The sequence below is a fragment of the Emydura macquarii genome, unplaced genomic scaffold, assembly GCF_026122565.2.
Source record: "Emydura macquarii macquarii isolate MOO-44397 ecotype Brisbane River unplaced genomic scaffold, CSIRO-AGI_Emac_v2 contig_1253, whole genome shotgun sequence".
Taxonomy (NCBI): domain Eukaryota; kingdom Metazoa; phylum Chordata; order Testudines; family Chelidae; genus Emydura; species Emydura macquarii.
The window spans coordinates 45,285,862-45,302,155 of NW_027131390.1; the positions used below are offsets into that span (position 1 = coordinate 45,285,862).

Genomic DNA, 16,294 nt, shown 5'->3' on the forward strand with positions numbered 1-16,294 from the left:
CTGAGGAAGGGAAAATGAGAACTGCAAGTCTATGGCAAAATTCCTGTTTATGATAATGTACCTAATGATTTCACTGTGCAAATATCATTATTTTAAAATGAAAACTGCCTTTTGTTTTCCAGAAAAGTAAATTGAAATTTGGAAAGCCCTGTATTTGTTTGAATTCTGTGGTATTAGCAAAGAGAAACTCCTTATCTCTTCTTTCTATATCAATGGAATTAATTTTAAAAGGACAACTCCATCTCTCAAGTTTCCCTACATTCCAAACCCTGATAGTATCTTTATTATGACAACTGATCTTCAGCAGTATGCATTGATTCAATTTCCAGATTTAAAAAAACCCAAAACAACGAGAATCCTGTAGCACCTTAGACTAACAAATTCCTGCGGGCATAAGCTTTCGTGGGCTGCTACCCACTTCATGCAGGCATGTCATGCATCTGACAAAGTGGGTTGCAGCCCACGAAAGCTTATGCCTGCAGGAATTTGTTAGTCTTTAAGGTGCTACAGGACTCTCGTTCTTTTTGCTTTATTCAGAATAACATGGCTACCCCTCTGGAGCAGATTTAAAATGACAGTTTTCTACCTTAAAACATAGACTCCTTTTGTGAAGCTGGTTTTCATGGGCTAATCTTTTCACTATCCTCTACAGTTTCTAAGACAATATAAACTAAGAAAGATATTCATAGTACCCACAGGAAATTCTGCAAGATTGTCTAGTTAATATAATATGGGCTGGTATCTCCCACTTGTGAGAATTCTCTTGGATTCCAATTATGTGCAAAGTTTGTGTGGCTTTACACAAAGGAACTAGTTTTTGCAGGTGAAGAGTCTTAATTTTATAGCTAAAAATGGTAAAGATTAAGGAGGACATGGATTTTTGGTAATGAGGAAAGGAACACACAAAGGTATAGACCTTCATTCCTTTAAATGACTCCAGGCCAGTCAAATAACATGACAGATGCCACATAATATTTCAACAGGAAAGGTTGACTTGCCCTAGTTAGAAGGCACGTCCTCCAGGGTTATCCTTGTTTGGAATTTCAGCCTTGGGGAAAGGGGATATTACATAGGAGAGAGGTGAAATTTTTAAACACTTTCCTGGCTGGGTCAACAGGTTGCAAAGCTATGTTTTCATAGGAGTATTAAGCTTCAGTTATTTATTTATTTTTTTCATAGGCTGACCATAGTTTTTATCTTTCATAATTGTTGCCATTCTGTACATGGATGAATAGGTAATAGGCTCTACAGACAAATCAGTGACAGCCTCCTTTCTGCATCTCAGCCAATAGGCTTTATTGATATTATATGCCAACTGGCTCACTGAGGGATCAATTAGACACTAGGTTAGAAGTCTCTAATTTTAGATGATAAATCAATAGCTTGTAGGTGTTTGATATTATGTTTTGGTTTTTTTCCTAGATCAATAAAATGTTTCTAAGTTATTTTTAAAGCAAGGTCAGAAGGTTAAGGACATTGTTTTAATGGACTAGTCAAAAATGCACAGTGTTCACTCACATATAGGGCCATTTAATTATGGGAGTGTGCGTATGTTGTTGTGAAATGCAGTTCAATCACTTCCTTTTGAAATGCATATACTTTTCTCTAGGTTCATACTTTTTCTATATCTCCACATGGCTGCTAGAAGGCTGCCCTTTGGGTGACCACAGCTGTCAACATCAGCACTTACAGTGCACTTGCTCACGGTCAGGAAACAGTCTTTTTTAATGTTGAAAACATTATTTAGTGTTAATATTTTAATTGCAGAGAACACCTGGTCATCAATAAAGAGGGATGTTCAATTATCAAAGTCTGATGGAAATTTTTAATCACCTGGTGACAGGGTTTGAGATCTTTCAATATAAGATAAATGTGAAGTCATGTCACCATATCTTACAGCATTGTCAAACACATAGAGAAGAAGTATGGTCCAATGGTTAGAGGGCTGGGCTGGGCTGTAGGAGATCCAGACTCAATCCTGCTCTGCCACAAACATCATGTGTGACCCTGGGCAAGTCATTTAATCTGTCTGTTCTCTGTAAAATGAAGGTAACAGCTCTGCCCTGCAAGTGTCTTGTGAGGATAAATACATTAAAATATGAGGTGCTCAGTGATGGGGGGCCATATAAGTACCTTTAGTAGGTAGAATATCACAAAAATAAATTATTACTTGTGCCACAACTTGAAGTTGTACAAGCAGTACATTCACTGTGTTCTGGAAGAGGTTTCTTTCCTTTTACTACAGCATATAAGGGGAGTGTGTGTGTGATAAATGTGTTTTAAGTGGATGTGGTGCCACTTACAGTTAAGGGTCCCTAAACGTTTCCATTGTAAGCATCTGATTTTGGACACTCAGAATAATGCTTGCTTACTAGATAGAAATCTTCTAGGCTTATTTGCTGCTAAAAGTCAGTTTTCCTCAAAATTTCTAGACAATAGTTAAGCACTTACTTGAAAGGAGAGTGAAAAAAATTTCCAGTATTAAAAAAAAAATGGTGACCTTTTCTAATTAACTTTACCACTGAAACAACAGCACGTTTAAAACTTTAAACAGGAGAAGTGTCTCAGAATGTTCTAGTGAGGAGCTGCTTTTGATTTGAGTTTTGAGACTTTGAATAATTGCACTTCACACATGAGCAGTACGTTTTTGGCTACCAGTCATTTAAATGACAATTGCGGTGCATGCTATTGAAGGTAGAGTACATTCTGCATAGCTGTGTAGTAAACTGTACTGAAGATGAGTTGTAAATGAGGTGGGGGATGTGCAGCAGGTAGTAACTTAGTGAAAAGCTGTGACGTGCATGATCATAAACAGAATATCGGTTCAAATAATCTCAATCCACAAATGGCAAAGATAAAAAGAAGTGAGGCAAAGCTGAACTACTCTGGCTACTTTTCTGTGACTGAGCTGGGGCATACCCATAGCCACTCTTTGAATCTTGTGGGAGTTACTGTTCCCCTTCTAAGGGTTTCTGGATGTGCTACATACAGAGGTTAAGCACATTGGTTAAATCTGAATCCCAGGCTGTAGCTTCAGTTTACCCCAAATGGAATCTAGCAGTGTCTCTAGCCCACACAAGCTCATTGGGAAATACTCCTGGAGGCATTGTCTATGCATAGCATAGTCACAATGTGTCATATAATTTATCAAGACTCGAAACCTGCATATTTGGAGCTCCTACAAATGTATCCTGTTAGGGAGGATTTAAGAAAGAACATACCTTGGTTACACATACAATTTATGGCAACATGTACACATCTGTTTTCAGTTACACTTTTGACAATTATCTTGCCCCCTCCCATCAGCTCTCAAACAGAAGTAATAACAAATGGACTTTTTTTTTTTAAAGGGCTAGCTGTGAGATTTGGGAAGTCTCTCTCCCCCATCCTATCCAGATCACTGAGACAGTACTCTTAGTCCAACCATGCATATTAATCCAAATATTTTACATTACTTAACTCCACTCCCACCCCTTCAGTGATGCACACACCACTAACAAAAGTATGTGAATGAAGCATGCCATTGTGATATTTCTATCTTTTACACTTGTAGTTGAGCAATTTTTTTCAATACAGCTGTAGACAATCAATATACACAAGTTCTGAGGGATTAAAAGGTAGCATTGGGGGCAGCATGGAGCTGCGTTGCCACAGAAGGAGTTCCAGGAGACCTTCTGGCCCTCAGGGGTCCTTAATCGGGTTACCATACCTGGTCTCCCACAAGCCTGGCTGGTAGTGCCATCCCATCTTCTCCCTGTCACCTACGCAGGGGCTGGTGTCGGCAACGCTGCTAGCCCTGAGTGTAAGGATTCCCATTGTTGTTGCAGGAGGAGGAGATGCTACTTGTGCCATCTGCCTCTGTTTTGTGCTCATGCAAGGACAAGACGCAATGTGGCCCCAAACATGCTGAGCAGCACACACAATGCTCCCTGCAAATTAAGGAGCAATTTATTCTGCCCTCACATCTGTTCATCTCCTGTTGATTTCAGTGGGAGCTATGTGTGCACATCCAAGGGCTCCTTTGAGCATGCAGAAACTCTCCCTGATTTTATAATGTACAAGAGAAATTCTACATGCTAGCAAGGTAGAAGTCTGGCAGTACTCTGCTGCTATCAATTTGGAAATTAGTTGTAAACCTTTTTCCCATGGCTGACTGGAGGCAACTTGATGTGAGTGCATAACAATTGGGAACAACAAAGGATTTCAGATGAGGAATTTAGAAAGTCAGTAACACTGTAGAGTGTTTAAGAGGGATTTTTTTTTTTTTTTTTAAATCTGGGAGGAGGAGGAAAGTATGCCTGGAAAGTAGTGACAGCAAAACTCAAACCTTTACTTCAGAGTTTGATCTCCAGCATTCCAAAGTCAGATACTTTTAACCTTGTTTGAACCTTGGAGACCTTGCACTATGGCTCATGAGCCATACTTCCTATTTCGCCTCTTACCTCAGAGACTGTAGATCCTCTTGGTGCGGGAGTCTGGGGGTATGCCTGCGCAGCAAAGAAAAACCTGCAGCTGGCCTGTGCTAACCGACTTGGGCTCACAGGGCTTGGGCCGCAGGCCTATTTCATTGCTGTGTAGATTTACAGGTTCAGGCTGGAGCCTAGGCTGTAGGACCCTGTGGGGTGGAAAGTCTTACACAGCAATGAAACAACCCCACAGCCCAAGCCCTGAGCCCAAGTCAGCTAGCATGGGCCAGCTGCGGGTTTTTCTTTGCTGTGTAGACATACCCTTGGTAGCTTCTTTTGGTTATGGTGTGGATTGCAGAATTTTGGGCAGGGAAGAGGCGCAAAAAAGAACAGTGTGGAGGAGGGGCTAGAACAGAGCTGGTTGAAATTTTTTTTTAAATCCTGGAAAATTTCAAACTTGTTTTTTTATTAAAAATGTTGCTGAAAGTTTTTTCATTTACCAAAAGCTGAAGTTTCTGTAAACAAAAAAAAATTCTGTCTGTTTGAATAATAGTTTTGATTTTAAAAAAATGTTGCAAAAATGTTTTTCAGGAAGCATAAATGTTCAAGTCAACTGCTTTTTGGAAAAAATCTCCATTTTGAAAGGCTATCTTTCTATAACAAATCTTTCAATTCAGAAAATGGTGACCAACTCTAGTGTGGAAGAGTGTATATCAACAGCTCGATCAATGAATGAGAGAAAGAAATTTAAGGAATGTGGTTGTAACCTCAACTACTAATAGTGCTTTCTATTTAGTGGCCAGTCAGTACTAATATATAAGCACAGATGTCTTTTCTGAGGACATAATAAAAATAACACAATTAAAGCACTGAGATGCATTACAAATACTTTGGGCCACATTCTGCTGCCTTTCTTCACACTGAGTAGCACTTCACTTTAACTGTCCCCTTGAAATCAAAGTGTCTAGTCACAGAGTACGGCTCTAATCTTGCACAGCCATAAGCAACTGCTGTGACTGCATATTGTCAACTGTGTGATCGGTGCCAAAGACCTGAGTAAGGTTACTGGAATCTGGTGCTTGCTTTATGATGTCCCAATGCTACCAAGAAGGTAAAAAATAAATTACAGGTGCAGAAGGAATCTCTACTTTGTCTAAAGCTTACACTTCTGTAATGTTTCACAGTTATTTTAATGTTACATGAGTGGTATCCAGTCTAAGCTTAGTTAAAAGAACGCTCCAGCTATGATTATTATCTCTGTCTACTGACCTTTGTATCGGTTGTTTCCTTCCTTCATTATAGGGAGGAAATTACTAGGACCCATTTTCCAGCCCTCCTCCTCTTCCTGTGTGAAGAAAATATAGAATATCATTTGTATTACTCATAAAACAGCCATTAAAAAGACAGGGTCATGGCATAATGAAAAATGGGATCAAGTGTAGTTTTAATTCACAAGTGATTACCAATAAATTATTTGGTGAAAAGTGTTGGATGAGACCTGAACTAAATCTCTATTTTTCAAACTGATTATATGTTTTGACTTCATCCACAGAGATTGGGGCAGTTAATGTTTAAACCCAGGTGGGTCACATGAATTTAAAAGTTGTTAAACTTACTTGTTTTTGTGGTGTAGATGGAGCTTTTAAGCATGGCAATCTATTTACCTCCCAATCTTCCTTCTTGTTGTAGCTGCAATGTGCTAAACACTTTGGTGTCATGAAACACAAGGGATGTTTTTAGGGAATTAGAGGATTATTGTTTGAGGGGCAAAAAGATGGATTTTGAAAAGAAGTGTGATGTGAAGGATCAGAAAGGACATTGCAGATACAGGGAACAGTGTGGGAGATGGCATGCAGGGGATTGGAGGGTGGGGGACAGACATGGAGGAAGCATCAGTAGAGTGCATGACTTGACAAGGAGGTGGAGAGGATTGGCTAGAGGGGTGTGCTGAAGAATAATGCAAGCATGAGGATTCAAGGATGAAACTCAAATTCTCTGCTGCTTCTGTTGCACTCCCACCTTCTTCAGGGCCTGAGATGTTTGTGATTCCTATCTGGATCTCCTGCAGCATGCAATATACTGCATTTACACTATCAGACCAGCCCTGTTGCATTGCTTTTTTAAAATTTTAAAAAATTTTTTACATAAAATTACATTTAGATGATTAGAAGCTGCATTAATAACACACTTTATATTTTGTTAATGACACAAATGGCTGTGAAGCCTGAAAACTCTATTGCTGTCCATTAATTTAGTTAGCCAATGAACAACATAGTGCACATATATTAATTATTTATTTTATCCTTAGGAATAAGCAAATAAGTCATTTTGATGGCTAGCTTCACTGACTGTATACTCTGAAGTGCAGAATGTTTCTATGCCAATAAATTTCAAATATTAATATACAATATATTTAAATTTTTCAAAATAATTCAGTATATAGAGACCAGGTACAATGAATATAGGCCTAAATTCTGCATGAGCAGTAAAAGTACTTTTCATGCACCGTTAGAAAGATAAAGGAATTCTTTTCTTGATATTCTTTGTACATTCAGGTGATAGAATAGCAGAACCAATGTTGTGTTAACTATGGTGGGGCACTTTGAACCGGTAACACCGGTTCCAATCCAGCAAGAAATATGGGGTTAACAATCAGATAAACACTTAAGCAGGTGCTTGAATCTCTACAGATGGATCCGCATGGGGAAATCCACAGTGTAAGGCTGTGAAGAATCTGAGTTGGTTTCCATTTTTTTTGACTATAGATTCCTGGTCACAATGAGGAGGTTCTGCCTGTGGATCTCCTTGGTGGCAGAATATAGCTTTAAGCTCAGTATAGATGGATGAAATTTATAGGGAGACCACCGCCATATTAATTATGAGTAGGTCAGTACATTACTATGTTAAGTAGTTCCAAATGGTTCAACCTATGTCTTGAAAAGTCACAAAAATAAAATGCTTGTGAAGAGGGATTATGCTTTGCTAAGGTTTATGTTATCTATTTTTTAGTGCCTAATGGGAAATCAGATCAACACCTAATAGGGAAGAAAATGATTATTTTGATATCAAATGCATATTTCTAAAGATCACTGTCAGATTTAAGGAATATTTAAATCTCCTTCTGGGATCCTAATCTTGTTTTCTTAAACTGAAGTTTGGAACATGACCTTGTTTGACTGCGTTACCATGACTTATAGCCTACGCTTATTTTAATAAGGGTCCTTCTAATAGAACTTTCAAGAATACTTCTGAACCGTTCCAAGATTTATTTATTTTTTTTAAGTCGTACAACCTGGCAATAATGTTTTCTTTGTTCTTTCTCAATGAGCCACAGAACACCTGGTATAATGGGCTTGATTATTACTTTACAGAAACTGGGGCATCAGAAGAGAGGAGAGCTACAAAAAAAATTATAAAGCCCCCATAGTTCTATACTGTTGTTTCTTCAAAATGTCATACCAAGACTCAACCAGAGCTGTGAGAGGACAAGGACACATTTTTGGCTTTTGTTTTTTATCCACTGAGGGATGCAAAGCAATCACCTTACCTCATGAAAGATTGGGAAGTTGTGTTTTTAAATCGGGGGGAGGGGGTCGAGTGAATTTCACTGCAATCTTTTGAAGCTCAGATTTGGTTCAGAATGTTTAGTGGGTCTGAAGCTATTTCCTCCTGACCTTTTCTTTGGTGACTTAAAAACTGAAGTGCTGTTAGGATACACTTTTGCGGCACATGTGGGAGGATCCTCTCCCTTGTACTAGCTGAGGGACAGGAAATAAACATACTGGGGCTTTGTTTTGGGAAGGCCAGTTAGGAAGAGTGGAGGAATAGAAGCAAGGAGGCCTCTGTTCATCGTACGAGGACATGATGGTAAATGCTTCCCAGGTTGAACAGAACTGCTTAATATCCTAGACTGCATGGCTCTGTATGACCTCCCCATTTAGACAGTGTAATTCTAATAATTCCTTTAAACCATCACTTAGGTAAAAAGACACAATAGCTTCTAGTTGATTCTTCTGTTAGGGCTATATTGTGTCCTGCATTGAGTGGACGGGCAGTGCAGATTTACTCTGTACCCGTGTGAATCAAGGTCTTCTGGCTTGGTGCCACAGGATGCAATATGTATCCTTCTGGCACAGCAGTCCTGGCTGGAGCAGAAGGGGCTGGGCCGTAGATCCTCTCTTCACGTCTTAGAGTCTAGTGCAGTTATTGAGGCTGTGTTCTCTTGGTCCTTGTGTAAAGCGATGTGGCGATGTGCAGAAGTTGGAGGAGATTACTTATACTCTCTCACAGCCACTATCCCTTTGTAAACAGTTGTTCAATATGAGTCTACAGGAGTTTGAGAAAATGTACCCATGTTGCGGCTTGCAGCTCCAAAAAAAAAAGTAAATTGATTTGAAAAATTACTTTAAATGTTGTATAACCTTAACCTAAAGTTCTTCAGATCATCCACTTAGTATCTTTGGCAGCTGAAGACCCTGACAACATCTACCTACAATATGCTGTAAATGGATGCTTCCAAGTTAGTCAGAATCTGATAACCTCTAAATTAGAAAGATTGACACTTACTTATTTCTCTTAATTTAGTCTCATGGCCAACTGTTACTATTGTTTCATCCAGTTTGATGGACATTGTCTAACAAATCCCAGTCTTCATGTTATGAGTGTCCCACAGTTAGAGCTAAAAATATAACTTCTCTTCCGAAGAGTTTACAGTGAGGGACTGTCTGGGCCCCAGGAGTTCCCCTCCTCCAACCCTCAGTGATAATGGTTGCTAAAGATTAATAGTATCTACAAAAATGAAATCATTTAATGTTGTTTACTCCAGAAAATTCATGAGCAACAAAAGTTGCTGTTACAGCAAAAGTAGAAAATTCTGTCTGTACAGCATGATTTAGAATTAAGACAATGCAGTTAAAATCCATCACAACCTTCTGGTTGGCATATCGTTTGTCAGATGTATTCTTCTATGAACCTGTTATTGAAAAAAGCCAATTGGAGAGTTATCTTGGAGCAACATCTTGGTGCATCTGACAAAGTGGGTTTCTGCCCATGAAAGCTTATGCCCAAATAAATTTGTTAGTTTTTAAGGTGTCACAGAACTCACGTTATCTTGGAGCAACAGAATCTCAATCTTTCAAAGCCTTCAGGGAGGATAGCATTCTAGTTGTTTTGTTAGTAAAAACATAAGTTTGGCCTATAAGCGACTTGAGCTGAAAAGGGCTCAAATTTTAGGGCTGTTTTAAGTAAGTGAATTGAAAAAAATGTGGCCACTATCTATTCACTTGATAAAATAAATTGGTTTGCAGATAGTAAATTGTTCTAAAAAAAAATAGTCTGAAATATAAGCAAGTGTGCAGATCAGACTGGCAAAATGTTAATTAGCTCTAGGGAGAGAGTTGTTTGGTAATCCTTGGGCAGGGTGATAGTCAGCACTCTGTCATCTGCACACCAAGGGTATATCTACACTCAGACACGTGAGGCTGGCCCCATGACAGCTGACTCAGGCTTGCGGGTGAAGGGGCTCTTTAATTTCAGTGTAGATGTTTGGGTTTGTACTGGAGCCTGAGCTCTGTGAACCTCCTACCTCATAAGATCCTAGAGCCCTGGCTCTGGACCTAGCTCAAACACCTATACTGAAATTAAAAAGCCCCTTAGCCAGAATCCCTTAACCAGCTGTAGGATTTTAATAGCAATATAGACATACCTAAAGGAGGCTTGCTTGGTGAACCCACGCCACACTTCCAAAGCAGTGTAATAGCCTCCAAGCTTATTCTCTCCCATCCATGGAGATCCATCTCTCCTATTAATGTTCCCGCATCAACATTCCACAGGCAGACTGCCTCCAGCCATTGGCACAGAAGCAGGCAGCTTCAAACGCCCCCACCCTCCCCAGCAAGGCTCTGGCTTTAAGACTGCCAAAGTCTCCATTTCCATCTTAGATGAAACAAGATATGTGAGGACCTCGTCCATTTCCAACCCTCCTTTAACAGGGACTGGAGCACAGGTGGCAAGTCAGTTTGTCTACACTCAGAAACTGTGAATGAATGGAGTCCACAGATCCCACGGGGATTGCATAGGCCTGAAGCTTTTGCTGGGTCAACAAACTACTCAACAAAATCATATTTTTAAAATGTCTTACGTTATCCTTCTTTCCTTTTTTCTCTTTTCCTTTCCCTTTTTCTTTCCCTTTTTTGTCCTTTTTCTTTTTCTCTTTTTCTTTTTTCCCCTTTTCTTTGGTTTTTTTCTGAAGAGCTGCTTCTTCTTCTTTAGCAGCCAGCTCGGCAGCGACCTGGGAGAGAGTCAAAGTAACACATACCATTATCTTGATGTTTTTAAATAGAAGGACTATTAAAGACATGCATTAAAGTATGGGAATCAGGAGAAGGGATGTTTCTGCCAACTTGAAATAAATGTTGACTTTTAGAATGGGTCATAATTAGATATTTCTCTCCCTCTTTTGGTTTCACATTCTTGTGCTTTTGCATTATTTGATCTCTATTTTCAAAAAGTTACCCATTATTAACTGGCTGTCAGGGAGTATAAATTGACTGATTTTATTTATTTTTACATGTCTAAAATGTAATTGTAAGTACTCAGTCTGTGCTCTGGACACCCACCTCATAGATTTAAACTACAAAATCAGCAAAGGATTTCCCATAAATGTATCCACCTCAACCTACTCCCTTTACAACCACCTTGTAGAAGAGAGATGAAAGATGGGCTTTGTAGTATGCCCAGAAGGCTAACAAATGTGGGTTTTGGCAGACCCAGAGGGTTGGGAGAGCACGTTCCAAAGTACAGGACCCCTCACCGAGAACACCCTGCCTATAGCTTCCTTTCATTTACACTGAGGAAGCTCTACTCAAGAACTTCTGTTTGTCAGCTTTGGACATATATCATGGAAGAAGGGTGATTTCTGAGGTAACTAGATCCCAAACCATTTAGGGCTTTATAGACTGAAACACCCTCTTGAACTCTACGCAGAGCCATAATGTATCAGTGGGTCCAGAAGCAAGGAAAAGATGCGTAACCTAGACCCCTTCTAGTCTTCAACTTGCCTCAGAATTTGTCCCAGTGTTTCCAAAGCAGATTGATTTTTATATAGATGGATCTGAGATGTTTCCTTTAGGGATGTATTGGATGTTCCAACTTCAATATCAGGATGAATAATGGACCCTCAGAAACGTCTGAAGCCAAATACTACATAGGAACATAAACTCATAGGTCCAGCTCGTCAGCTGGTGTAAACTGGTGTAACTCTGTTAAAATCAGTAGAGCCAGTTTCTGTCAGCTCATTATATTTTACTAGCTGTAAAGGTGCTGGGTCTTAATTCTTTGTTTCTTTATGCCATTCTTTCTCCTCGGGCCCCCTTTTATTTCCCAATCTCATGCATACCTTTTTATATGCAACTGTTTGCTTTCTGTATCATCCTTTCTATGATTTTTTCTCTCCCTTTATATTTTCTTTTACATCTGTCCAAGTTTATCATTTTTAATTCAGTTTCTCTCGCCAACCTTCCTATATTTATTTCTTCACTAGCTCAGAGTCCCTTCCATACTCCCTTCCTCCCCTTATTTGAACTCTCAGGAGGAAACGGGGCATCTGGGCCCTGCTTTCCCAGAGACCCCAGGAATTGTTAGGGCCTTGCCTCAGGCTGGCCCCAGTCAATCACAATGGTTATTTCCTCCATTTTGAGAATGCTCCTAGTATCCAGTGTGAATTGGTGAAGTTCATGGCTTTCTAATATGGCTGTTACAACTCTTCTGCAGTGTGCTGAAATCTCGGACTGCTGCTCATTCCAAAAATGCATTGTTCGAAGGTGTCTTACAAGGCATTTTGCAATGTGTAATCCTAGACTTCCATCAGATGCAGCTACTTTTTGGCTTGAAATAGGTATTGAAAAACTGACTTGCTGTATCTAAATAGAACCATTTGGCCAAAATTCAACAAAATACTTGCAAAGCCAAATTTTGGTACTGCCTTACATGTACAGTAGGAGTAGGATATGGTAAAGATTGAGGGCAATCACAATTTGCGTAACTCTTAATGCAATGATGTCAGATGGGAAGGTCTCAAGTGGGGGTTTAGGGAGCTGTTCTGAGTTCGGTGTTCATTAACATTTTTGTTAATGACGTGAATGTAGGATTAGAGAGCACACTGATCAAACTTGCAGACGACACAAAGCTGGGGGGGGTTGCAAACACTTTGGAAGATAGAGCTAAAATTCCAGGGATCTTGATAAATTGGAGAACAAAGAGAAATGTAAGGTGCTACAGTTTGTGCATTTGGTTTTTCTTCGCTACTACAGAATGGGGTGTAATAGGGTTGGCAGCAGCCCTGCTGAGAAGGGTCTGGGATTTGTGCTGGATCGCAATCTCAACATGAGTCAACCATACGTTGTTGCAAAAAAAGCAAAAGCAATTTTGGATTGCATTAACAGAGGCAGAGCATGCAAGTCATGGGAGATGATGGCACCACTTTACTCTGTGCTGGTTAGGCCTCAGCTGGAGTACTGTGCCCAGCTTTGGTCATCAATGTTTAGAAAGGATGTTAAGAAACTGGAAAGGATCCAGAAGCAAGTAACAAGGATGATCAAAGGTGATGGAATGCAAGCCATATGAGCGAAGCCTGAAGGAACTGGGTATATTTAATTTGGAAAAGAGGAGATTAAGGGAGGACATGATGGCAGTCTTCAAATACTTGAAAAGCTGCCATAAAAAGTCTGAGGAAAAACTGTTCGTTCTTGCCACAGAGGGCAGGACAAGAGGCAACGGGTTTGAACTACAGCATAGCAGATTTAGATGAAATCTCAGGGAAAAACTTCCTAACCATAAGAACAGTAGGACAATGGAACAGATCTGCCACGGGAAGATGTAGAAGCTCCTTCATTGGAGGTTTTTCAAAAAGAGGCCGAATAGCCAGCAAATCCTGCATCTTGGCAGGGAGTTAGACTAGATCACCCTTGCAGTCCCTTCTAACCCTGTGGTTCTATGATTTTAAGGGAAAACCCAGATAAAAGAGTAGTCCTAATAAGAAGCATCAAAAACAGGCTCATACACAAAGGCATTCCAAGAGAGGATATTAAGGGTCAAATTTACCAAGGAAAGGCAGGTTATTTCAAAGTGGCCTAACACATGACTAATCACAATCCAGCATTTATTTGCAGTGGTCTTGCTATTTTTCTGTTGCAACATAGGAAATATAAGATAGTCCCTTATAACAGGATTAGGGTGTCCAGATGTCCCAATATTATTGACTGTCCTGATATTAGGGGCTTTGTCTTCTATATGCAACTATACCTCCCTCCCCCCACCTCCTCCTTTCTCCCCCAGGGGAAAAAAAAGTGTCTGGATTTTTCACACTTGCTATCTGGTCACCCTAAACAAGACTAGCATGAAACTCAAAGGTAGAAGATGACATTTCCCATCATGAATGGTAATGTCTCTGATAGATGGAACTTTATAGAATGTTAGAACAATATTTATAGACAATGTTGGAGATTTAATTCTCATGTCAGACTAGTGGTAATGATGAAATACAAGCTCTGTAACACTGAAGTTGAATTGCAAAAAATACATTTTTTAAATGCTGAAAACACAGGAAAAAAATAAAACAGGAAAGACAGAGTATTTCTAAGGTTAAAACAAACATACCCTACAACAGTAAAAATATGTTTTCTCAAGAATGCTTTTTAAAGATGCATTAAAGATCTCACAGTGGAAAGAAAGGGAGAAAAAAAATGCCTATACATTGCAGTCAGTGGAATTTCATTAGTGGATTTCCCCAAGCATTTCAGTATCTTACATTTAATTAAGTATGGTAATTTAAACCCCAAGCACCATTCAGTCATATCTTGCGGTGATAAGCAATGAAGCATTTCATTCTTCTGGATAAATTAGTAGAATGACTAGAGTTCAAAATGCATTTTTATTGTCCCAGCTGGGCTGTTGTATTCAAAACCAACAGAGGTACTCAAAACTTCTGGCATCATACTACCATTTTGGTTAGGAAGAAGTCCAGCCTACTAACCTCCACCTCCAACCTCTTGACTGCTAACTAAAGGATAACTGTAATCATTTACAAACAACTCTGGCGTAGGTCTAACTCATGGGAATTTCTGTAACTGCATGAAATTTACCAAAGATTTTAATTTTAGGCAGCGCTTCTGAGTTCTATTGACATTATTTTAAAAGGAAAGTGTCTCCAGACTATGATTAAAGATAGCTATTTGCTTTTATTTATGTTTTATAAAGGTGAATAATATGATATTGAAAAAAAATTGAACAGAGTTTCTGTATTCATCAGCCCTCTGTAATGGCACTGAATTCTACTGTTCTGATTTGTTTAGCCCAATTTTATAAAGGTGAAAAATAAGAATCTTGGTTGAGGTTTTTAAAGCTGAATAGGGGATTTAGTCACACAATTAATGGTGCAAGAATGATCATCTCTTACTTTACCCTGAGACCAAGGGACTCTGCATTGAGTGTGTGACTCTTCTAATGCTTTGTGTGAACGGGCCTAGACCAGCTACTCATCCAGATATGGGAATACACTGATGCCTGAGATGAACACTAACCACTGCCAGACAATTGATAAATACTGTTGTTGCAGTAAAAAAAGCTAAAAGGCTTGTGCTGTTAATGGTCAGCCACTACATAAGATCAGATGTTTCTGCTATGAGCTAGTCTGACAGCGCTATGAAAATAGGCACTGTGTAAACTGAGCTTCTCAGATCAATCTTTAGGGGACAGTGGTATGAAAAATGGTGACAAATAGACATGGGGTATCAAGACCGCAACACACAGTGTACCCATATCCTGGGTGAAATTTACCTGCCTCTAATAGACACCTGATGCAGTTGTCTCTTCTTAACACTTTGGCATCACTTGTATAGTGTGTCATGTCATTGCACTGAAACTGTGAAGCAGCGAAATAAATTACTGTCTGTATGTAGAACCTGAACTCTCTGAGGAAGCTGTTCAGTTTCCAGAGGTTAATGATGGCCATCTTTCCTCTTCCCTATGAGGAAGTGCCATGAATAGAAATCTTTCCCTCTGTATTTCTGAGATGCTACTTCTACAGCCATACCCCCACTCTGCTTTGAGCAGTTTTTCATGAGAGAGATTCCTGGAAAGAATGGAGGGGAATAATGGCATGCGGCATGGACTGAAACTGGATTGCATATTCAAGTTGAATGATCTATGGTACCCAGGGGTCCATAGTAATTCCACTGTAGACTACAAGGAAATGGAATAAACCATCCCAGAAAGGAAGTGGAAGTTAAAACTGGTATTGGGCTCCTAAGCAACCCATCAATCTGCACTCTTGCTTCTGAAGAAAAGCATGTTGGAAAAAGCTGTTCTTTTCTTGACATGTTTTAGATTGCCCATCCTCTTCTGCTATTGCCAAGGCCTCCTGATCTGGAATTGATACTGGAAACCTGAAAATACCAGGTAAGGTTTCTGATGCTGGATAGAAGAAAAACCTGTATTGGTGGGAGTAGATGAAACAGATCTAAATCAGGCCAGAAAAGGGAGACTGAAGTAGTCCCAGAAACTTAGTGAGGCACATTTTTTGTGGCCTCTTGGCCATTTTGAGGCTGAAAAGAACTTCCCTTTCCAACAGGAGGTCCTAAGGCCTTGTCTATTCACAGGCTGCATCAGTTTGAATTAAAGTCAATATTTAAATAGGTGCAAACTCCTTAAATTGACCTAGGGGTATCAATTCAAATTGCTGACGCCAGTGTATGAGTCAGGGTGTCCAAAAATCCTAAACCACCTGTAGGAATTGCTTGGATGCTAATGTGCTTCTAAACCACTAGATCCTCAGAAAACTGGTTGATTAAAGGAAGCATCTTTCTTGAAGGTGAAACTGGCACCTGGTCATG

The 16,294-nt window shown here is 39.6% G+C and overlaps 1 protein-coding gene across 1 annotated transcript in view; it reads right to left on the reverse strand.

The window, feature by feature from the left end:
- Positions 1-16,294, reverse strand: part of IQCA1 (IQ motif containing with AAA domain 1) — a 141,467-nt gene that overhangs the window by 45,799 nt on the left and 79,374 nt on the right. The window contains exons 8-9 of the mRNA XM_067548658.1: positions 10,546-10,695; positions 5,676-5,742 (exon numbers count right to left, since the gene is read on the reverse strand). Coding sequence (XP_067404759.1) covers positions 5,676-5,742; positions 10,546-10,695 — 217 coding nt within the window. The remainder of the gene's footprint in view (positions 1-5,675; positions 5,743-10,545; positions 10,696-16,294) is intronic.